General features: G+C 40.5%; 1 protein-coding gene across 1 annotated transcript; it reads left to right on the top strand.

The window, feature by feature from the left end:
• Positions 1-1,941: 1,941 nt before the first annotated feature.
• Positions 1,942-2,373, top strand: LOC124520957 (40S ribosomal protein S23-like). The gene has a single exon (XM_047092100.1). The coding sequence runs from the start codon at positions 1,942-1,944 to the stop codon at positions 2,371-2,373; it is 432 nt and encodes a 143-aa protein (XP_046948056.1).
• Positions 2,374-24,155: the final 21,782 nt, after the last annotated feature.

The raw sequence follows: 24,155 nt of genomic DNA, 5'->3' as shown, positions 1-24,155 counted from the left end.
TAGAGGCTGTGAATGGAATGCCTGTAGCAGGCACTGGACTCCCTTTGGCTTTTAAGATCCTCTCAAACTCTAAGAAATCCCTATCAAAATAGCACCAGCGTTCTTCACAGAGTTAGAAAAAATAATCCTAAAATTTGTGTGGAACCAGAAAAGATCCCAAATGGCCAAAGCAATCCTGAAAAAGAAAACCAAAACTGGAGGCATCACAGTCTCAAACTGCAAAATATTTTACAAAGCTGTAATCATCAAAACAGTTTGGTACTGGCACAAAAGCAGACACTCAGATCAATGGGTCAGAATCGAGGACCCAGAAATGGACCCACAAACATATGACCACCTGATCTTTGACAAAGCAGGAAAAAGTAGCCAATGGAGAAAAGACCATCTCTTCAGCAAATGGTGTTGGGAAAACCGAACAGCGACATGCAGAAGAATGAACCTGGGCAGCTTTCTTACACAACATACAAAATAAGCTCAAAATAGATGAAAGACCTAAACATAAGACAGGAAGCCATCAAAATCCTAAAGGAGAAAATAGGCAACATATAATCCAGTGAAGAAATGGGCAATAGACATGAACAGACTCTTTTCCAAAAAAGACATATACATGGCTAAGAGACATATGAAAAAAATGCTCAACATCACACATCATCAGGGAAATACAAATCAAAACCACAATGAGATACCACTTCACACTTGTCAGAATGGCTAACATTAATGATTCAGGAACAACAGACATTGGCGAGGGTGCAAAGAAAGGAGAACTCTTTTGCACTGCTGGTGGGAATGCAAACTGGCACAGCCACTCTGGAAAACGGTATGGAGGTTCCTCAAAAAATTAAAAACAGAACTACCCTACAACCCAGCAATTGCACTACTAGGTATTTATCCAAAGGATACAGAAGTGCTGATTCGAAGGAGCACATGCACCCCAATGTTTATAGCATCACTATTGACAATAGCCAAAGTAGGGAAAGAGCCCAAATGTCCATCAGCCGACGAATGGATAAAGAAGATGTGGTATAGATATACAATGGAATATGCCTCATTAATCAAAAAGAATGAAATCTTGCCATTTGCAACAACGTGGATGGAACTAGAGTGTATTATACTAAGCAAAAAAGTCAGTCAGAGAAAGACAAATATCATATGATTTCACTCATATGTGGAATTTAAGAAATAAAACAGATTGGAGTGCCTGGGTGGCTCAGTCGGTTGAGCGTCCGACTTCAGCTTGGGTCATGATGTCACGGTCCATGAGTTCAAGCCCCACAATGGGCTCCTTGCTGACAGCTCAGAGCCTGGAGCCTGCTTCAGATTCTGTGCCTCCCTCGCTCTCTGCCCCTCTTGCTGTTCATGCTCTGTTTCTCTCTGTCTCAAAAATAAGCATAAAAAAAAAAGAAAGAAAGAAAGAAAACAGACAAACATAGGGGAAGGGGAGCAAAAATAATATAAAAAAACAGAGAGGGAAACAAACCATAAGAGAATTTATATAGAATATATATATATATATATATATATATATATATATATGAAAATAAAGAAAGAAAGGAAGGAAGAAAGAAAAGAAAAGAAATACGTAAGGCAAGCAGGGTGCCTTATAGGAGCAAGTGCTGTTTTGGAGGTTTTGCCTTTGGCTGCTTCATTCAATCACCCAGCAGTCTTACGGGGTAGAAATTGCTACCTCCCTTCAAAGGAGGGAACTGAGGTTTAACACAGTTAAGCAACTTGCTAGTGGTCGAAGAGCCAAGAGAACTGGCTTTGAACTTGTGTTCTGATTCTGAGACCAGTGCGTTTTAGGTTATGCATATTCTCTCCTTCCCCTTAGCAGAAGCAACATGGCATTCAGAACAAAAGCCCTGTTTTCAAAACGTTTAAGGAAATAGGTGGCTCCTTCCTGCGCTGTTTCTCTCTTTGGCTCAAGCCCCTGGAACCCGCCAGATGGGCAAGTATCTCGGTCTCCATACTGCCAGGAAGTGCCGTAGCCACCTAGGAGATCAGAAGCGGCATGGTAAACAGTACAGGGAAGCCCATCTGGGCACAGCCCTGAAGGCCAATGCTTTTGGAGGTGCTTCCCACGCAAAGGAAATTGTGCTGGAAAAAATAGGGGCTGAAGCCAAACAGCCAAATTCTGCCATCAGGAAGTGTGACAGGGTCCAGCTGGTTGAGAATGGCCAAAAAATCACAGCCTTTGTGCCCAATGATAGTTGTTTGAATTTTACGGAGGAAAATGATGATGTTCTTGTTGGTGGATTTGGTCACAAAGGTCATGCGATCAGTGACATTCCTGGATTTGGCTCTAACATTGTCAGAACAGCCAGGGTCTCTCTTGTGGCTTTATACAAGGGCAAGAAGGAAAGACCAAGATCATAAGTTTTTTTTTTTTGTTTTTTTTTTTAATTTTTTTTTCAACGTTTATTTATTTTTGGGACAGAGAGAGACAGAGCATGAATGGGGGAGGGGCAGAGAGAGAAGGAGACACAGAATCGGAAACAGGCTCCAGGCTCCGAGCCATCAGCCCAGAGCCCGACGCGGGGCTGGAACTCACGGACCGCAAGATCGTGACCTGGCTGAAGTCGGACGCTTAACCGACTGCGCCACCCAGGCGCCCCCAAGATCATAAGTTTTGATGGTGAAAAATGACAATAATAAATTTTCAAATGCTAAAAAAATAAATTGTTTTTGATTTTTTTTTAAAGTAAATAATATGTTTGTTAGCTCTTTTTTAAAAATATAATTTATTGGCAAATTGGCTAACATCCAGTGTGTAAAATGTGCTCTTGGTTTTTGGGGTAGATTCCCATAGTTCATCACTCACACACAACACGCGGTGCTCATCCCAACAAGTGCCCTCCTCAATGCCCAGCCCCCATTTCCCCCTCTCCCCCACCCCCTGCATCAACCCTCAGTTCGTTCTCTGTATTTAAGAGTCTCTTATGGTTTGCCTCCCTCCCAAATTAAATTTAAAAATAAAAATACTCAAGGAAATAAAAGTGAGCCAGACATTAGGTGAAAAGCTATAAAGTTTTAGCACACAGTTTCCAGATTAAGAGATAAAACATCTCAGGAGTGGGAAACTGTTACAAGACCAGGGCAAAAACTTAGACTGAAAAATGAATCCATGAGCCTTTTCCCAAAAAGGTCTCTCCACGTCACTTACCAAAGCACTTGGCACAGCGTTGGCATACTAAAAGTGACATATGAGGCAAGATTGGCTGATTGAATGAACTCATGAATTAATGAATGAAATTATATAAACCCAAATCATGAGGACAATTACGAGAATAGCACACACAACAAAAGGTTTACCTGCACAGAACACTCCGTGCTTAAATGATCTCAATCACCCTTGCCAATTTATAGGAATTCCTGGTTAATAATAATTAGTTCATTTTTACTGAGCATTTCCTCTATGCCAGGTGCTGTGCTAAGTATTTCACGCGGATTTTCTCAGTTATTGCCCACAAAAACCCTTTGACATCTTCCTGTGTAGCATGAAGATTGATAGCACAAGCTGAAGCCAGACTGGGTGGATCTGAATCCATACTTAATCAGTATGTCAGCTTGCGCAAATTACTTAACCTGTCTGTGCTCAGTTTTCTAATCGGTAAAATGGGATAAAAACAGCTCCTATCTCATAGGATAAGGAGTTCTTAGATTATTAGCGCCTGGCACAGAGTATGTCCAAAAGTGTTAGCTGTCACTATTCAGGTCGTGAGTCACACTGCCTAGACTCTAATCCCACCTTCACCTCTAGCTAACTATATGATGGTGAACAAGTAGTTTAATCTCTCAGAGACTCAGCTTTGTCATCTGTAAACAGAGATTCTAAATAATGCATCCTGAGGTTATTTCCAGATTACATGAGTTAACGTGCATGTATCCAGCATACAAAAACACTCAACAAATGCTACTGTAATCCTCATTTTATAGTTCGGAAAACAGAACTTTTCATGTGCCACTTGAGTGTGGTCTGGGACTCAACTCCAGACAGCCTGACTCCAGCATCCTAATTCATTTAGGGTGGTCTCAAGGCAAATGCTGAAACTTTGAAGAAATTCTCCCTGGCAATATTTTCAATTATACCCTAATTATTCTGGATATACCACTGGGTGACACCTATATGTGTTGGACTGCGAGTAGTCATTTCACTAATAATCCTTTAAAATGGAGATATTTAAGTCTTGAAGCAATATCAGAAAATGTTCCGGAATACTTCCATTTCTACAAGCAGTAACGCTTGGCACCAGTGAGCTCAGAGAATCTTAAGTACGTCTCTCTCCTTCCTCACTCCTCGTGTCTAAATTCCAGCTACTTCAAATCCCTTTAATCCTCTCATTTCTGATTTTCTTTTGTCTTGCCCTGAAAGACCACAAGTTTGTCCACTGCCAAGCAGGGGAAAAAGTATGGGTCTTGTAGTTGGAGGAGCATTTTGGTAAATTACCATAACAATGGACATTATTTTGTAAATATTGAAACAATGTTCTCCATTTCCCCTTTAAGTGCTTTCAGCTTTTTTTCACCAATTTGAGCCTTGAGTTACTGTTCTAGGAGAGGAAACAGCCTCAAACAAAGACAAATGATCAGCTTTGAATCTCAGAGCTGACTTTCTTGACCTCTAGAAGGGAAAGACTGGACTTGAAAAGCAGACTGTCAGGAAAGATGTCTAAATCACAAAGCACCACTTGAAGCATATGGAGAGGTGGGGCAGGTGTCCCTGATCACCAAATCCAGGGAAATGACGTAAAGGAGGTAGAAAGCCCGTCCTTCTACCCTGGGTGAGGAAAAGCAAGCAAAAGTAGGTGAGACGTGTGTGTCCTGCTCTCCTATCTCAGAAGCAAAGCTCCAGACAGGGGAAGCATATTTGACTTAAGAGAATGCCTAAATCACAAAGACTTGAGCCCTACTTCACAGGAGGGAAGGAATGGCTTCGGAGTAAAAGTTGTAGCACAGTGAGATCATGCAGTAAAAGGATCTTAGCTGAGTTGTCCTTAGATGTTCCCACCTGATGACAAAGTGGCGCACAAAAGTCAGCTCCTTTGGGTCCCTTGGGAATCAGCATGGCCATGGCCAAGTGTTCCAGGACTGAATGGATGTCACGGAGAGCTTATGGCCAATAACCAAAGAGCTACTTGGCCCTCACGCTGATTTGTAGAGTAGGCAGCAACCTCAATCTCTAAGGATAACAGGGCGAGAGTGGTCATAGATAAACAACAGGGACTGGAAGATAGTATGTAGCCTTGGAAATAAATCTTAAAGACTGTCTCTTTCCCTTCACCACAGGATACCCTTCTCCAATAGTCCCAGACACCATGTGGGAGAAAAGCAGGTTGAAAAGAAGAAAACCAAAATACCAAAATTTAGACCAAAAAAAATTCCAGGTTGCGTAAAGACTTAAATTAATGGGGGGCGCCTGGGTGGCTCAGTTGGTTAAGCCTCCGACTTCAGCTCAGGTCACGATCTCACGGTCCGTGAGTTCGAGCCCCGAGTCAGGCTCTGGGCTAATGGCTCAGAGCCTGGAGCCTGCTTCCGATTCTGTGTCTCCCTCTCTCTCTGCCCCTCCCCCGTTCATGCTCTGTCTCTCTCTGTCTCAAAAATAAATAAACGTTAAAAAAAAATTAAAAAAAAAAGACAAACTAATGGATTAAACTAAAATTATTGGATTAGAATAAATTGTTCCACTTTCCTACTCAGTATAGATTAGGTACTTACAAGAAAGATTAAATAAGTCAGAGAGAACATAAACTTCATTTTCTTTTGACATCTGTGTACAGGGTATATGTCGATTTGTGATCCGCCTTATACTAATAGATTTTCTTTTTGAACAGTAGCCGATAGTTTCCAGAAATTTTATTAGCACAAAAGTCAACCATACCGAAAGGAATTAATTTATATACCATCTAACATGAATTCTGAGAACACTGAGACTCAGAAGTAATAATAACATACATTAAATGTTAACTATATGCCAGTCACTGCATTGTATTATCTTCATTAAACCTCTAATAATAGTAAGTACTAATAATAGTCCCTTTTTATAGATAAAGAAACCAATGCTTTTGAGGTTAAGTAACTTGGCCAAGGTCATTAGATACACAATTAGAATATAAGACCCCTTGACTCCAGAGCTCTTAACTGCTACACAGCCCTTAGACTATCAGAGCCCAGCCTCTGCCCTACATATTGGTGCTAGAACTGCTACATAGAAGAACTCTAAGGATAACCTCATGAATGTGGAAAGGAATTCACAGAGGTACTTGCAGATGGAAAATAAAAATAAAAAGGAAGATAGAAGTGATATGTAAAAATTATTTCAGATCCATTCCAAGGGATACATTTTAGCAAAAATAGACTCTTTCTTTAAAAAATAAAAAGAATAAGGGGCACCTGGGTGGCTCAGTCAGTTGAGCGTCCGACTTCAGCTCAGGTCACGACTCACGGTTCAGTTTGTGAGTTCGAGCCCCCACACCCGGCTCACTGTTGTCACCTTGTCAGTGCAGCTTCAGATCCTCTGTCCTCCTCTCTTTGCCCCTCCCCCCTTGTACTTTCCCGAAAATAAATAAACCTTTAAAAGGAAAGATTACAATTTTTTTAATTAAAAAACAAAAATAAAAATAAAAACAACAGACAAAAAAAAAAAAAACCTTTATCAGATTGAAAGTAGTTCACTAGGGGTAATTTTTTAAAACCAAAGTTTTCTCCACTAATGGAAGGCAAGAAAAAAATAAAGGGAAGGAGGGGGGGGGGAGGAAGGAAGGAAGGAAAGAAGGAAAGGAGGGGGGGCAGATGGATGGTGCAGGCAAGGAAGAGGAAAAACAGGAAAGAGAACTTTGCATAGCAAAGACTCTAAATTTCAGGTGTAATTTTTACTTTGTAGTGACTGGCATTAGTTACAGAATTGATTTGATACCAGGATTCTTCTAACCAAAGTAGATATTCACTTAAATAAATAAATGAAATTTACTGTATGGAGCATACACAGAAAAAAAATGATTTTAAATTAATTTTTAGAAACATTTTAATAAAAGTATATGAATATATATCTACAATTTATAAATTTTCTATTTCTCATTTCTATGTAACTTTATAGTGGTAAACACTTAAAGATATTTGTTGGATGAGTAAATACTAGAAGGCTTGAATCGTTTTTCATCCCCATATTCTAAGATAAATTTGAGAACTGTGTGCTTTTGGCCTCTGGAAATTCTTTTTGTACAGGGGGGAACATCACTGTTTCTTTTAGGCTAAAACCTGTAATCTATAAAAGCATTAAAATTTCATGTCCTAGAATTTTTTCACTGGGTCTGCTTCTATAAAAATGCCAAAAATGTAGACCAAAAAAAAAAAGAAAGGACCAGTTGAGGATCTAGATCAGTGGTTCTAAAAGCGTAGTACATGGACCTCTGGTGATCCATGAGCAACTTTCAGGAAGTCTATGAAGTCAGAAAGTCAGAACCATCTACATAACAACACTATGATGTTAGGGACTTTTGCAGTGTTGGCATTTGCACTGATATTACAAAGCAATAGTGGGAGAAATGGCTAGTGCGTAAGCACAACTCAAGGCAATGGTACCCAATGTGCTTATAGTGCATGTTCAATAAAAACAGTAAAGATGAATAAAGACTAATTCAAAAAGATATGTGCACCCTTACGCTTGCTGCAGCATTATTTACAATAGCCGAGCTATGGAAGCAACCCAAGTGTCCATCAATAAATGAATGGATAAAAGATATGTGATATGTATCATTCAGCCATAAAAGAGTGAGATCTTGCCATTTGCAACAACATGGATGGACATACAGGGTATAACGGTAAGTGAAATAAGTTAGAGAAAAACAAATACCATATAATTTCACTCATATGTAGAATCAAAACAAAACAAACAAATAGCACAATCAGACCTATAAATACATAGAACAAACGGTGGTTGCCAGAGGAAAGGGGGTTGGAGGGATGAGCAAAATGGCTGAAGGGGAGAGAAAGATACAGGCCTCCAGTTTTGGAATGAATAAATCACAGGAATAAAAGGTACTGCGTAGGGAATATGGTCAATGGTATTGGAATGGTGTTATATGGTGACAGATGGCAGCTACACTTGTGATGAACATAGATAGCATAATGTATAAAGAAGCTGAATCACTATGTTGGACACCTGAAACTAACGTAACATTGTTAGTCAACTGTACTTCAAAAAAGACAACAAAATAATGCTAATGATGAACATTTGAAGACCAAGCGTTTCTTTATTTATTTTTGAAAGAGAAAGAAAGAGAGCACAAGCAGGGGGAGGGACAGAGAGGGAGGGAGAGAGAATCCCAAGCAGGCTCCACCCACACTGCCAGCTCAGAGCCTGACCTGACGCTTGAACCCACCAACCATGAGATCATGACCTGAGCCAAAATCAAGAGTCAGCGCTTAACTGACTTAGCCACCCAGGTGCTCCCTGAATAGCAGTTTCACTTACTGATGTTCTTTACAAAGCAGTAGAAATGTTCATTTTATTAAAATGTAAGCCGTAAGTACATGTGTTTTTAATTGTGTGAAAAAAAAAAACGGTACATACACACATACCACTTCTTCATTTAAAGTTTTTTTTTTAATTTTTATTAAGATATAGTTGGCATAAAACATTATACTACTTTCAGGTGCACAACATGAATAATTTGCATAAATAGATGATCACAATGAGTCTTGACATCATCAACACACAATGATTTTAATTTTTTTTCTCACGATGAGAACTTTTAACATCTACTCTTTCAGCAACTTTTAAAGCTCTTTTGGTGCATATCAAAGTATAATGTTGGTCTTGAGGAAAAACACATGGACCATACCATTTGAGTTGTGAAAATTGCTCTTTTCATGGAACATCATTTTGTCTGAAAGATTCCACTGACAGTCTTGATTAGGGTTATTCAACTTGCTTATTTGGCAGATATTTTCTCCAAAATGAACAACGAAAGCCTGTTACTTTAAGGAAAACAACAGGTAGTGTTTGTGGCCAATGACCAAATTTGAGCTTTCGACAAAAATTACAAGTTTGAAAACCTCATACCCAACATTGAGGCTGACAACTTTGTAATATCAGGCTTTTCTGATAGGATCTGTGGTGATATAAATTAATGTGGTTTCATCATACTGTATAACAAAATGTGTTAACGTTTAGAAACTACGCATAACTCAGTAAACCAGTATTTTCCAAATTTCCAATACATGATGTTACAAAACTAAGTCACAAAAAGATTTGAATGTAACAGTACACAGATAGCTCGATGATATGGCTTCAGATTTCACATTGCACCTTTAAAAAACTAACCCTTTCCTAGTTTGGAGGTAATATCAAAAAAGATTACTCATTCCAAATCATCCAGGAGGAAGTAAAACTTTCACTCTTCAAAGATAACAAGATACTCTATATGGAAAACCCAAAAGGTTGCACCAAAAAAACTGCTAGAACTGATCCATGAATTCAGCAAAGTTGCAGGATATAAAATCAATGCACAGAAATTGGTTGCATTTCTACACACCAATAATGAAGAAACAGAAAGGGAAATCAAGGAATTGATCCCATTTACAATTGCACCAAAAACCATAAAATACCTAGGAATAAACCTAACCAAAGAGGTGAAAAATCTATACACTAAAAAACTATAGAAAGCTTATGAAAGAAATTGAAGAAGACACAAAAAATGGAAAAAGATTCCATGCTCCTGGATAGGAAGAACTAACATTGTTAAAATGTCAATACTACCCAAAGCAATCTACAATTCAATGAATCCTTATCAAAATAACACCAGCATTCTTCACAGAGCTAGAATTAAAAACAATCCTAAAATTTGTATGGAACCAGAAAAGACCCCAAATAGCCAAAACAATCTTGAAAAAGAAAACTGAAGCTGGAGACATCACAATCCCGGACTTCAAGCTGTATTACAAAGCTGTAATCATAGAGACAGTATGGTATTGGCACAAAAACAGACACTCAGATCAATGGAACAGAATAGAGAACCCAGAAATAGACCCACAAATGTATGGCCAACTAACTTTTGACAAAGCAAGAAAGAATATCCAATGGAATAAAGACACTCTCTTCAGCAAGTGGTGCTGGGAAAACTGGACAGCGACATGCAGAAAAATGAACCTGGACCACTTTCTTACACCATACCCAAAAATAAACTCAAAATGGATGAAAGACCTCAATGTAAGACAGGAAGCCATCAAAATCCTAGAGGAGAAAACAGGTAACAACCTCTTTGAACTGAGCCACAGCAACTTCTTGGTCAACACATCTCCAGAGGCAAGGGAAACAAAAGCAAAAATGAACTATTGGGACCTCATCAAGATAAAAAGCTTCTGCACAGTGAAGGAAACAATCAGCAAAACTGAAAGGCAACTGACGGAATGGGAGAAGACATTTGCAAACGCCATATCAGATAAAGGGTTAGAATCCAAAATCTATAAAGAATTTATCAAACTCAACACCCAAAACCACAAATAATCCAGTGAAGAAATGGGCAAAAGACATGAATAGACACTTCTCCAAAGAAGACATCCAGATGGCCAACTGACACATGAAAAAATGCTCAACATCACTCATCATCAAGGAAATACAAATCAAAACCACAATGAGATACCACCTCACAACCATCAGAATGGCTAACATTAACAATTCAGGCAACAGCAGATGTTGGCGAGGATGCGGAGAGAGAGGATCTCTTTTGCACTGCTGGTGGGAATGCAAACTGGTACAGCCACTCTGGAAAACAGTATGGAGGTTCTTCAAAAAATTAAAAAATAGAACTACCCTATGACCCAGCAATTGCACTACTAGGCATTTATCCAAGGGATATAGGTGTGCTGTTTCGAAGGGGCACATGCACCCCCATGTTTATATCAGCACTATCGACAATAGCCAAAGTATGGAAAGAGCCCAAATGTCCATTGATAGACGAATGGATAAAGAAGAAGTGGTATATATATATATATATATATATATATATATACACACACACACACACACAATGGAGTGTTACTCGGCAATCAAAAAGAATGAAATCTTGCTGTTTGCAACTACATGGATGGAACTGGAGGGTATTATGCTAAACGAAATTAGTCAGAGAAAGACAAATATCATATGACTTCACTCATATGAGGACTTTAAGAGACAAAACAGATGAATATAAGGGAAGGGAAACAAAAATAATATAAAAACAGGGAGGGGGACAAAACAGAAGACACTCATAAATATGGAGAACAAACTGAGGGTTACTGGAGGGGTTGTGGGAGGGGGTATGGGCTACATGGGTAAAGGATATTAAAGAATCTACTCCTGAAATCATTGTTGCACTATATGCTAACTAACATGGATGCGAATTAAAAAATAAATAAATAAAAATTTTTTTAAAAGATTACTCATAATGACCTTTTTATGGCTACTAAATTACCCTTTTCAAATTATATATCTGTAAATATTTCAACCAAAATAACATAATGCAACAGATTGAATTCAGAAGCAGATATGAAAATTCAGCTATCTTGTACTAAGTATAAGAATTTCACAAATGTAAAACAATGTCATTCTTCTCATTAACTTTTTACCTTAGAAAAGATTAGTATTTTCACTAAAAATGTTATTTACATTAACAGGCACTTGGTTTATTATTTTAAAATTTTTAATTAATATTTTTCTAATTTCTCAGTTTCTATTTCTAAAATGGTAAATATTAATAAATATAAACCATATAAGTGAAAATTCTTTGATGGGGCACCTGGGTGGCTTAGTTGGATGAGCATCTGAATTCGGCTCAGGTCATGATCTCACAGCTTATGAGTTCGAGCCCTGTGTGGGGCTCTGTGCCGACAGCTCAGAGCCTGGAGCCTGCTTTGGATCCTGTGTCTCCCCCCCCCCTCTCTCTCTGCCCCTCCCCTGCTCACACTCTGTGTCTCTCTCTCTCAAAATAAATAAACATCAAATTTTAAAAAATCAAGAAAACCCTTTGGGAAGCCTCACAGATATTTAAATGTGTAAAGCATCCCTGAGACCAAAAAGTCTGAGACTACTGACCCACCTCAGTATTACATATTTCAATACTTAAATACAACAAAATGAAATGTTCACTCCAGATACATCAAGTGGGCCCATTTTGAAATCCAAACCTCCCTTGACCTTATCTCTCTCTTTCTCTCTTTTTTTAAATTTACATCCAAGTTAGCATATGGTGTAATAATGATTTCAGGAGTAAAATTCAGTGATTCATCCCCTACATATAACACCCAGTGTCATCCCAGCAAGTGTCCTTCTTAATGCCCCTAGCCCATTAGGCATCCCCCCACCCACAACCCCTCCAGCAACCCTCAATTTGTTCTCTGTATTTAAGAGTCTCTTATGGGAGCCTCTGGGTGACTCAGTTGGTTAAGCACCCAACTTCAGCTCAGGTCATGATCTCAAGGTTCATGGGTTCGAGCCCCACGTCAGGCTCTGTGCTGACAGTTTGGAGCCTGAAGCCTGCTTCAGATTCTATGTCTCCCTCTCTCTCTGCCCCCACCTTCACTCATGCCATGTCTCTCTCTGTCTCTCAAAAATAATAAAGATTTAAAAAAATTAAAAAAAAAAACATTAGGACTATAAAGGTCCTTCAAAACACGCGCGTCAACTCAACCATCTCTACAAGGCAAAATTAGAATTAGAAATAAATCTGGGAGGTAGAATGAAGACAAAGAAGAGAAATGCAAAGCCACAGGGCCAAAATCCTTGGTCTCTCAAATTAGCTTGCTTCGCACAAATTCTCCTTAAAATTATTTATGGATACAAATAACATGTAATAAACTTGCAATCGATACACTGGGGGTTTTGTCCACATTGAAAGAGAAAGGAAGCAAATGGCACCTCCCCTCCATAGCCTGTCCTTTGCTCTCTGAGGACACTGACTACCCGGAGGTGGCTGATCCCTAAGGCTCATCCCAGTTTTGGAGGATGGACATTTGTGTGGCAGAGCTAATGAATGTGACACCTAAAGCCACAGCAAGCAGAGCTCCAGAATTACTCCAGTAATTATTCAGGGGTGTTTTCTGGCATTCTTTCCAAACAGAAAACTTGAAAAACCAGCTTTTGCTGCAGGCAGAATTCTAAAGTAATCACTGAGACATTTGCAATGATACATAAACTTTCCTCTCTTAGATAAATAGAGGTACATACCGGAAGTGCGATTTCAAAACAATCTGCGCCAAAATAATCCACATTGACCTGAACAGTCAGACAATTAAGCCAGTAGGGAAGTGGCCTGGGGTTTTGTTTGTTTGGGGAGCCAGGATTGGAAGATAGCTTGAAAATTCTGGAAAGTGGCTTAATTCTCAATTTACTTTCTGCATGCTGAAAAAGTAAGACGCTGTCATTTTTACCCAGATCATCAATGAAAAAGAAATTATCTGAAGGGTTTTTTTGAGATTTTTGGAGGAGATAGAAACAAAATAGAGTGAGAGATGAAAAGAAGCCTCAAAATGCCCCCTGGGCCAGCCTGAGAAGCAGCAAATTCCCTTTCTCTATATTTAAAAATCATTAAGGCCATATATGGTAAATGAAATACAACATGTTTCCTCTCCCTTTCCCTTACATTGGGTTACATAACTACCCAACTGAACTTTATGATGGATGGGTGTTTGGGGTTATCTCAAACAGCAAAATGGTTCAGTCTTATGACCCAATTCCGTTATCAAGGAAGCTCTAAGCTCCAAACTGCAGCATTGCATCTATTATTAAAGATGATTTTTCTAAAAACAGATCCCATTGTTAGAAGCTTTATTACCAGAAGGTAAAATCAAATAAGGAAGCATTCTGTATCAGGGGGTGAAAATATAATTAAATACTAAACTTAATTTATGTTAAAAACATTCCAACTGGTTATGAAGACCATGCAAAAATGTATAAAAGGCAAATCAAAGGATAAGTAAAACAACTGGGATAGAAAAGTTTGCTTGCGAGTGATCAAACTATTTCATATTTGTGTATATATTTTTAAAACTATGCTGAGAAAAGGGGCGCCTGGGTGGCTCAGTCGGTTGAGTGTCCGACTTCGGCTCAGATCATGGTCTCACAGCTTGTGGGTTCGAGCCCCACGTCTGGCTCTGTGCTGACAGATCAGAGCCTGGAGCCTGCTTTGGATTCTCAGCCCCTAACCCACTCACATTCTGTCTCTGTCTGTCTCAAAAATAAATAAACGTTAAAAAAAATTAAAAAATAGGGGCGCCTGGGTGGCTCAGTCCATTAAGCGTCCGACTTCGGCTCAGGTCATGGTCTCGCGGTCCGTGAGTTCGAGCCCCGCGTCCGGCTCTGTGCTGACAGCTCAGAGCCTGGAGCCTGTTTCAGATTCTGTGTCTCCCTCTCTCTCACCCTCCCCTGTTCATGCTCTGTCTCTCCCTGTCTCAAAAATAAATAAAAAACGTTAAAAAATAAAAATTAAAAAAATTAAAAAATAAAACTATGCTGGGAAAAGAAACAAAGGAATTATTATATACAAAAGATGTTGACTTTTTTTTTCATTAGAATGCTAAACGTTTGGGGGCGCCTGGGTGGCGCAGTCGGTTAAGCCTCCGACTTCAGCCAGGTCACGATCTCGCGGTCCGTGAGTTCGAGCCCCGCGTCGGGCTCTGGGCTGATGGCTCAGAGCCTGGAGCCTGTTTCCGATTCTGTGTCTCCCTCTCTCTCTGCCCCTCCCCCGTTCATGCTCTGTCTCTCTCTGTCCCAAAAATAAATAAACGTTTAAAAAAAAAATTTATAAAAAAGAATGCTAAACGTTTGTACTTCTTCATCTTTTGTTTTCCAAATTTTTGCCATACAGGGAAGAAAGGAAGGGGAAGCTGTAAGCACACTGGCTGGTGGCCCAGGTGACAGCATCTCTGGGGTGAGCTCCAGCTCCCAAAGAAGCAGGTGACAATGACCACTTACCCCTCCATCCTTGAAGCTTCTGAAAACAAGCCTTAGGGTTCTCTGTGTGGCTTACTCCTGACTCATTCGCTCCAAGGACACAAGGAACGTTTGGAAAGGAAAAGGGACAGCGGCTGGGGCTGACTTCAGTCCCACCTGCCTCCACCAGCTCAACCACGCACCAAAGAGCATCTCCCTCTCCACTGGCTGGAGCCACTTAAATGAAACTCCCCCCCCCCGCCCCCCACAATTATATCAGCGAACAATTTATACTATAGTGTGGTATCGACCATTTAAAAAGTTAAAAACAGGGGCGCCTGGGTGGCGCAGTCGGTTAAGCGTCCGACTTCAGCCAGGTCACGATCTCGCGGTCCGTGAGTTTGAGCCCTGCGTCAGGCTCTGGGCTGATGGCTCGGAGCCTGGAGCCTGTTTCCAATTCTGTGTCTCCCTCTCTCTCTGCCTCTCCCCTGTTCATGCTCTGTCTCTCTCTGTCCCAAAAATAAATAAAAACGTTGAAAAAAAATTTAAAAAAAATAAAAAAATAAAAAATAAAAAGTTAAAAACATGAATACCTAGGTGGATCAGTGCCTTTGAGGCAAAGAGCAATCATCATCCAGAAGGGAAATAAATGGACACAAGAAAGGAAAGGTGGAGCTTGGAAAGACACATTTTTCAGCTTTCCCAATTCCACCTAAAGTTGGTCCTGTTCACGCTCCTGTGTGGGATGTCTGAAATGGACAAATGGAAGTCGTGTGCTGCGGCATTCTGACTAACTCTATTCAGCGACACCTACACAGGGGTCCAGCTCAAGCCTAAATTATGTTCACTTTAAGATTCAAGCACGTCTAGGGCCGCCTGGGTGGCTCAGTCAGTTAGGCGTCCGACTTTGGCTCAGGTCATGATCTCACAGTTTGTGAGTTCGAGACCCATGTGGAGCTCTGTGCTGACAGCTCAGACCCTGGAGCTTTCTTCAGATTCTGTGTCTCCCCCTCTCTCTCTGCCCCTCCTTCGCATGTGCTCTCTCTTTCTCTCTCTCTCTCTGTCTCAGAAATAAACATTAAAAAATAAAGATAAACTCCAGTGTAAAGATGGAAGCGTGTCTAGCATCTCTAGAGGACAGAGCAGACTCACCGCAGCATTTACTTGGATGAAGCCCACAGGAACATGTGGGAAATAACTGATCCCAAAGGAAGGGTTACTCAGGAACACAAACTTCACACAGTCCAGATGCCATAATGTCAGAAGAAAAGGGGGACTTTTAGCAGCAGAATATGATATGGGGTCGAAGATCGCCCTCCGGCAATGAACTCACAATTGAATCCCACGGAGAAGAACCCACCGATGATGCTGAAGGAATACATAAGACCCCCCACACTGCTGTAGAGACTTTGGCCCGTGAGCAGGAGAAGGCTCTCCCCGTGTCAGGAGACGATCCCGGGTGGCCTGCACGGCATCTGCCATTTACCATTACTCCCCAGGTGCCGGTGACTGACACCGAAGGCCAGCTCCAGCACGGCCTGACCTCAGCAGATGTGAGCAGACCGCAGCACGGCAGCCATGGGAAAGGAATTCTCTTTACCTCACTGAAGCATAGAGCGTAGAAGAGATTCCCCTGAGATTTTGCAGTTAGAAATCAGCACCAAGTTAGAACTGTGGAATACCTTCCATCTGGTTCCGTGTTGTCACTCTAGGCATCGGCGACAAAAGACGGTGACACAAATGTGTAAGAAACCCTTTTTCTCTACACCCCAACCCTCCACACCACACACACACACACACACACACACACTCCATTCTTTCGGCAATTTTTGAAATGCCTGCTTATGAGAAGGTCTATTCAGTGGTGACGAAGACAGATGTGACTGCTGACCACATTTCACTTAGCAGCCATGTAGCCACGCCAGCTTGCTGGCTGACCACCACTGATTGGTCCAGGAGTGGGACGCTGTCTCTAGCTCAGCCAATCATAGTATTTCCCCACAGCAGATGGATCCAGGGGAGAGCACAGGACCCACCTTGAGCCAACAAGGCCCCTGCCTGGAAATTCTAGAAAGTCTAGAGTTCACCTCCACTTTTGGGAGCCTGGATTAGGAAACGCAAGGAGTAGATACTATCTACATGTGGCTTGGAGAAGAGGAAGCTAAAGATAAGAATAAAACAGAGGCAAAAAGAGGAGATGAGTCCTTCCCCAATTCCCCCCGCCCCTGAGATCACTGCAATCCTGTCATTGGATTTCATCAGCCAATCAAGGTACAATTAACCTGGGCTCCTGTCACTTGCAGCCAAAAGAGTCCCAACACAGTGACTCACACATACGCTGCAAATGGTGGAAGCAATTGAAACGATCTGACAGGACTTGCTGAGAACTGAGGTTCTCAGCACCAGGCCCCTCAGGAAGTTAAGAGCAGAAGAAGAAATGGCAGTTGACCTGTTATAGCTAAAAGGGGTGCATTGGTGAGTTTAGAAAAAACAAAACAAACAAACAAAAAAACATGCCTTGGATGTTTCCAGAAACACTAGGGTAAGGGGAGATTCTACAAAGACTAGAGCTAGTGAAATAATTTGTTATTGTTGGCAGTATTCAGTGTTTAGATCCTGACTCACATGGTCTAAAGAATCAGAGTTTACAAAGGTAGAAAACCTAGCAGCATTGTTTTACACAAGTTATCAAATGTCTATTTGTTACTTACTATAGCGTGGGCAATATTTTTTATGAAGAGTCTTTATTCACCAAAGATTTATTCCGAAAAGCAGTGTATTAATCTAACCAAAATTTTGAATCAATAGATACAGCCTCCTGCTGTCTCTTCCTATCCCTCTAAGGGACATCTGTCTCCAATTTCATTCTCTTGACAGTTTTCGCTTCGAACTCAATGTCACAGTTTGATGAAGGCTGGTGGCTAGCGGCTCTTGGAAATGGTCACAGACCCACAACCACAATGGTGTCTGTATCAGAGAACCAAAGGTTTGTTCTCTCCATTTCCAGTTTAATGTTTTCCCATCTGTTAGACCTCTAAACCAGATCCAGCTGCTTTTCTCGACACCTGTCATGTTTATTTAGAACCTGTTTTTACCAGGATCCTTTCAACACAGTAAAAATACCAGATTTGGTTTCTACGGGCTTTGCAGAGAAGGCAACACATAGCACAGGAAGGATAAAAGGAAGAAAGAGAGAGGCTTGCATACAAAGCGATGCGAGTCAATTATCAGATTGTGTATATGATGTTTTCTTGGCCGCAAGAAGGCACCAAAAAATATTTTATTAGTTTTGGCTTAAATTCTGGTGAGAATTGAACTGTCCCTCTTCATAGGACAGTTCTATGAAATTAAAAGTAACTTTTATTTTTGTGTGAAAGCCAATGTTTGCAATTAGGTAACACACTATGGACCTTGTCAGATAATGAAAAGTAAATACACGTTGCCTGTGTAATTATGTGTAAAACATAATTCTTCATGCATACTCACATATAGTTTTCTTTCTCAAAGATGCAAAGAGCATACTACTTTGTGTAAGCTTGCACAGAGAGTGTGCTGGTATCTCACATATATGCTTCCATTTAACTCTCTTATTCAACCAAAAAGGTGTTATTCATAATCTGAGGTTAGAATTTAGTAGCCTCTTTCATTTTGGTCAGAAACGTAACCGTGCGAATGGGAATGAAGTTGAAAGACACAATTATGTCCCACTTAATTTCTTTGTTGGAAGCAAAAAATGAACACTTTGATGACCAAAAACAATTTAGGTTCTACTGAGCAGAGTGCAAGTTTCAATACCTTGTCCATCCTAACAGCAATGCATCTGTTTGGAAAGTGATTAAAATCCCCCAAAACCCAAGGGCTTCTGTGGCGTAAACACAGCTTGGGCTGCAGAGCTCTTGGCTCTGGGACTCAGCCAAACCTTCCAGAGTGCTGGCAGAAACCCCATTCAGTATCTCCCTCCAGACCAAAAGGAGAATTAGTAAACAAACCCATCAATCACCGGCAACTAGGAAGTGCTGAGAGCCATAAGTTTTAGGCCCTGATATAGAAAGAAACTGATAAATTGCCATCCATCACCTCTCCTGCTAAGCATGCATACAGGTTCTCACTCAGCTGTGGACTTGCTAAAAGTATGGAATGCAGAATACTCAGCAGAAAGAAGACAAAGGCCTGAATATACCTAAGAAAGGATGTCACTATCGGAATTTATCTGGTTTTCTTAATAGAACTTAGGATACTTGTTTTTATTGTTGGACTTAAAATTCTCAATAAATCTTCCAAGATATTTACAATTCTAAGAAGATACAATTAATATTCTGTCACCTGAGATACAAGGATCAATTGTTCATTCACTAATTTATTCATCCTTTTTAACTTATTTATCAAACACCTACCAGATTCCTGACAACATTTTTATTCTGAGCAAACATAAAAGAGGTAAAAGATTAGAACATAATAGACAAAGTCCTTTCTTTTAAAAGCTTGTCATCCAGGGGCACTTGGGTGGCTCAGTCGTTTAAGCTTCTGACTTCGGCTCGGGTCATGATCTCGTGCTTTGTGAGTTTGAGTTCACTTCTGATGGCTACTGAGTAGTTCAAGAGCCCATTCCCTGGCAGGTACCTGGGTGTGGCTAATGTGTTCTATGTTTCTGGTTAAATGGAAAAATTGGGAGAAGAGATGGGGCCTGATAAGAGCACATGAAGTCTGTTCCTGTGCAAATTTGTAAGCCACAGAACAGTAAACCTCTCCTCAGGCCACACGATGGAATCACTCAGGATGTTTAAAAATAATAATAATAATAATAATCAGATGCCTAGACTCCACCTCAGACCAACGAATTCAGAATATCTGGAGGTGGGGGCAGGGTTTTGTTTTAAGCTCCTCAAGGTGATTTATCAGTATAAAGGTAGATACGCAAAAGGCTGCCACAGAGCATAACCACAGTCATTAAATCCCCCACAGAAACTTTAACCTCAATAACATCCTGATAGATCTTCTGAGGCTTACTAATTACAAATAGTGTTCCAGGTAGTTAACTGAGTGACTTTATGCAGGATAATTGTCCAAAGTCCTGTTAAAAATTGAACATCGGGGGGCGCCTGGGTGGCGCAGTCGGTTAAGCGTCCGACTTCAGCCAGGTCACGATCTCGCGGTCCGTGAGTTCGAGCCCCGCGTCGGGCTCTGGGCTGATGGCTCAGAGCCTGGAGCCTGCTTCCGATTCTGTGTCTCCCTCTCTCTCTGCCCCTCCCCCGTTCATGCTCTGTCTCTCTCTGTCCCAAAAATAAATAAACGTTGAAAAAAAAAAAAATTGAACATCGGTCAAAAGTTGTTATCTCTCGTCCTTTTTGAAGAGTTGGACCATTTCTTGCCTATTAAGTCACCTAAGGTTGTGACAATAAAGCCATACCCCATATGTGAGTGATCATCTCTAATTCTCTATTGCATGAGGCTCGCACACAGCTCATGTCAAATCACTGTATATTCAGTTCAAAGAGTTAGACGTCACAGTCGTGCCCAACTATAAATTCCTACCCGATCTACCAAAACACCTGCCCAATTTGACCTCAAAGTGATCCTGAGGTACCACAGGAGCCTCAGTAACTGAGGCTGTATATTGAGGTCATGAAGCTTGTTCTGACCTTTTCTGGCCTAGAGAGACTTAGGATGAGGAAAGGTCAACAAAAACCACAGACTGTCTCACGTTGCTCCTAACAGATTTCTCCATCTATTAATAACTGAGAGAATGATTGTGCTTAATACCCTTTATGTCCCTTAACCTAGGTGCAGCGATTCCTAGCCTGCCAGTATATCCAGCGTATGCACTCAAGGGTATACAAGCTAAGGCCTTACCCACCACCCCCCGCCTGGAAGATTATGGTGTACTGCATCTTGGATGGGACCCAGGAATTTGCATTTTCAATAAGGAGCTCCAGGAAATACCAATGCAGCCATTCTGGGTACTGTCTCGTAGAACAATTATCTTAAATAAAACCAAGTCTTGAAATTTAACAACACGATAGCTGGAATACCTTTTAAATAAGATATCTAATAATCATATACTGGAGAGTAAAATATTGCCATTCTTTAATAATGAGTTTGACTACCCTCTGGGTTCTCAAGTTTATTTTTCCCTACAGCCCTTTTCACCAACTATCATTTTATGTGTTTATTCACTTATTTCCACATTATTTTTCGCTTAATAAAATGAACATTCCACAAGGACAAGAATTTGTCTCTGTTATTCACTGATCGATCTGAAAACAATTCTTAACACATGGAAATGACTCAGTAAATGACCAATGAATGAGTAAGTGGACAAATGAATGAGTAAATATTTAGGAAATGCTCAAAAAAGTTGACAAATTGACAAGGAAGAGAACCTACTTGTCAAAGCAGGAGCAGGAAATCCTCCCCAGGTCTTCAATTTAACTTGAGGTTTTGTTTCTTTGCTTTCATCAGCCTCACAATAAAGAGGAGACTTACTAATCACTCTGCAAGTTCCCTGAAATATAAAAGTTCAAGAAAGTCGTATTGATTTTTGTGAATCTCAGTTAAGGAAGCTTCGATGTCCAGGAGACGAGTGCACATGAACTTCTTGGCTAAATCAGTGCTACTGGTAATTATGTGTTAGAACTTACTCTCATCATTGGATCTGATGGTCAAACTTGGACCTCTACCTGTTGGTGTATTACAGAGTTTTCTCAAGGTAGTAAGTTCATAATAAAATTTAAATGGGATAAAAATCCCCAGATGGCCTCTTCCAATTTTTGTTGCTTTTACTACTCTACTCACATGACCAGGGATTATTAGCTATCTAGCTGCTTCTGTCAAAAAGGATATTAAGGTGAGTGACACACTTGTTTCGAACAAGGAGGAATTAGTTTTACAGAATTAGCAACTGGCTTAGAGTTGGTGCAAGAGAAGACATTCTGTGATTTTTCGCACGTGAGGCAGAGTTTTAGAAGATCGTCACATTGTGCGTGTCACCAAGAGAGCATAAATGCGCTTCAGTCTTTTTAGTGTTCACAGCTGCCTATCTTCCTCATCCAGCTGTGAGTGCGGATGGGCCTGGAACAGCAATAGTAAGGATTAAAATGAGGGAGAAATGACAGTCTTGGTCCCAGGTTAGAATAACTGTTGTGAAAATGGTGTTCAGAGAAAAGTTTAACTGTAATGTGATTTACAGTGAACAGATAAATTTCCTGCAGATTTCTACCATGTACTGTGTCATTCAACACCAGGATCTATTCAGAAATGAACTTGGTGGAAAACATGCCACTCAGACATGCCACAGCACGTGTCATATCCTCACCTACTAACAACCTGACATAAGGCCCCATCTCTTCCCATCCGGGCTTCTTGTACACAAATGATATTCAAACTCAATAAAAGCAAATGAGGAGAGCCCAGAGATTCCAGTCTTTTCCTTCACCCTTCAGCTGGCCACGCCCCAGGAGAAGGCTCTTATTCAAGGGATTAACTCCAAGAAACCTACCTGATCTAAGGAATACCAACTGTTGGGGCACCTGGGTGGCTCAGTCAGTTGAGCGTCTGACTTCAGCTCAGGTCATGATCTCACAGTTTGTGAGTTCGAGCCCATGTCGAGCTCTGTGCTGACAGCCCAGATCCTGGAGCCTGCTTCGGATTCTGTGTCTCCCTCTCTCTCTACCTCTCCCCTGCTCACGCTCTGTCTCTCTCTCCTTCAGAAATAAATAAAACTTTCAAAAAAACCTAAAAAAAAAAAATTCCAACTGTTGATGTTTCTATGTGGGTTAGCCTCTGCTAAAGTCACTACTCCCAAGGAACAATTCAATCTGGAGTTGACAAATCAAAATGAAACAGGAGATACCACTCTGAATAAAAGTTAAATAGAAAGAGACACACGCAGATGTAGTAGTCTAATGTAAACAAAAGAAAATGGTCAGCACAATATTGATATCAGATAAGCTAGAGTCTAAGACCAGAACATTAATTGGAACAAAGAATATTTTTAAATTATAAAACTTACAATCCACAAAAAGGATACAACAATGCTGACATATCAAATATCAAAAATAATTCAAGCATATAGCCATTCAACAAACATATATTGAGCACCTACAGCCTGCTGAGGGTTATTCACTAGAGGTATATCAGTGAATAGGTTGATTCTCACATGATAGACACATTTCTCACAATCTTTTAGCATGAAGGATAATAGTCAATAAACAAAGAAATATATAATATAATAAAGCAGAATCAGGAACTGTAGGAGAATATTAAAGACTAATTAGGAGCAGATTTTCAAGGAGGGTCTCTCTTAAAATGTGCTATTTGAGCAAAGAACTTAATGCAGCTAGAAAGCAATCTGGAGTTATGGAGGAAGCACATCCCAGGAGACATGAGGGGCAAGCATACAGACCCTAAGGCAGGAACAAGTTTAGAGTGTTCAAAGACTAGTGAGCAAGTTGGTATGGCTGGAGCTAATGGAAGCAGGCAGAGTGGGAGATACAGTCAGAGGGGTTGTCAGAGCCAGTTCATGTTGAACTTGCAAGCTATTGTACGGAATTTTTATTTGTTAAGTAGATTGGGATCGTTAAAAGATTGTAAGCAGTTTTGCTTTGTACAACATTACTGACTACTGTTCTAAAAACTGAAAGGAGGCACAAAGAAAGCCAGGGGATGGGGCGAAGAGGCTTGGAGAAACCCAAGAGGGATATGGCGGCTTGGATGAGGGTGATAGCAGTGTAAGTGCTGTGAAATGAATGAATCTGAGCTGTATTTTAAAGATCATATATTGATGTGAGGTAAAAGGAAAAGAGTGGAATCAAAGATACCTCCTAGATTTGGGGCATAGACAATTAACTGAATCACGGTGTCATAAAGATGGGAAAGACAAAGAGAACAGAAAAATCAAGAGTTCTGTTCAAAATGCCTATTAGACATCTAGGAGGTGCTATCAGATAGAAAGTTGGGTCTACAAGCCCATAGCTCAGGGGAGAAGTCAAGACAGGAGAAGCTAAGTTAAGAGTTGTCAACATAAAAGCATTAAGAAGCCTTGGTTGAGAAAAATCAGAAAAATCTTGTATGTGGAGAAGAGAATGAGACATAGTCCCAAGCCCTGGGGGCTTTCCAGCATTTAGACACAAGAAGGGGGAGAGGAGCTAGCTATAAAGGAGACAGAACAGAGGCAGGCAGGGAGGTAAAAGGGAAACCGGGAGAGCGAGGTGTCCCAGATACTAAAAGAGGCATTTCAAGGAAGAAGCAATTAACT

The sequence above is a fragment of the Lynx rufus genome, unplaced genomic scaffold (assembly GCF_022079265.1).
Source record: "Lynx rufus isolate CCGP_SWC_20201006 ecotype Redwood Valley unplaced genomic scaffold, mLynRuf1.p SCAF_3, whole genome shotgun sequence".
Taxonomy (NCBI): Eukaryota; Metazoa; Chordata; class Mammalia; order Carnivora; family Felidae; genus Lynx; species Lynx rufus.
The sequence above is the reverse complement of the archived record's forward strand: the minus strand, read 5'-3'. Positions and strand labels throughout refer to the sequence as shown.

What these genes read in the sequence shown, in the direction of transcription:
- LOC124520957 (XM_047092100.1), top strand. Translation starts at nt 1,942, where the DNA reads ATGGGCAAGTATCTCGGTCTCCATACTGCCAGGAAGTGCCGTAGCCAC.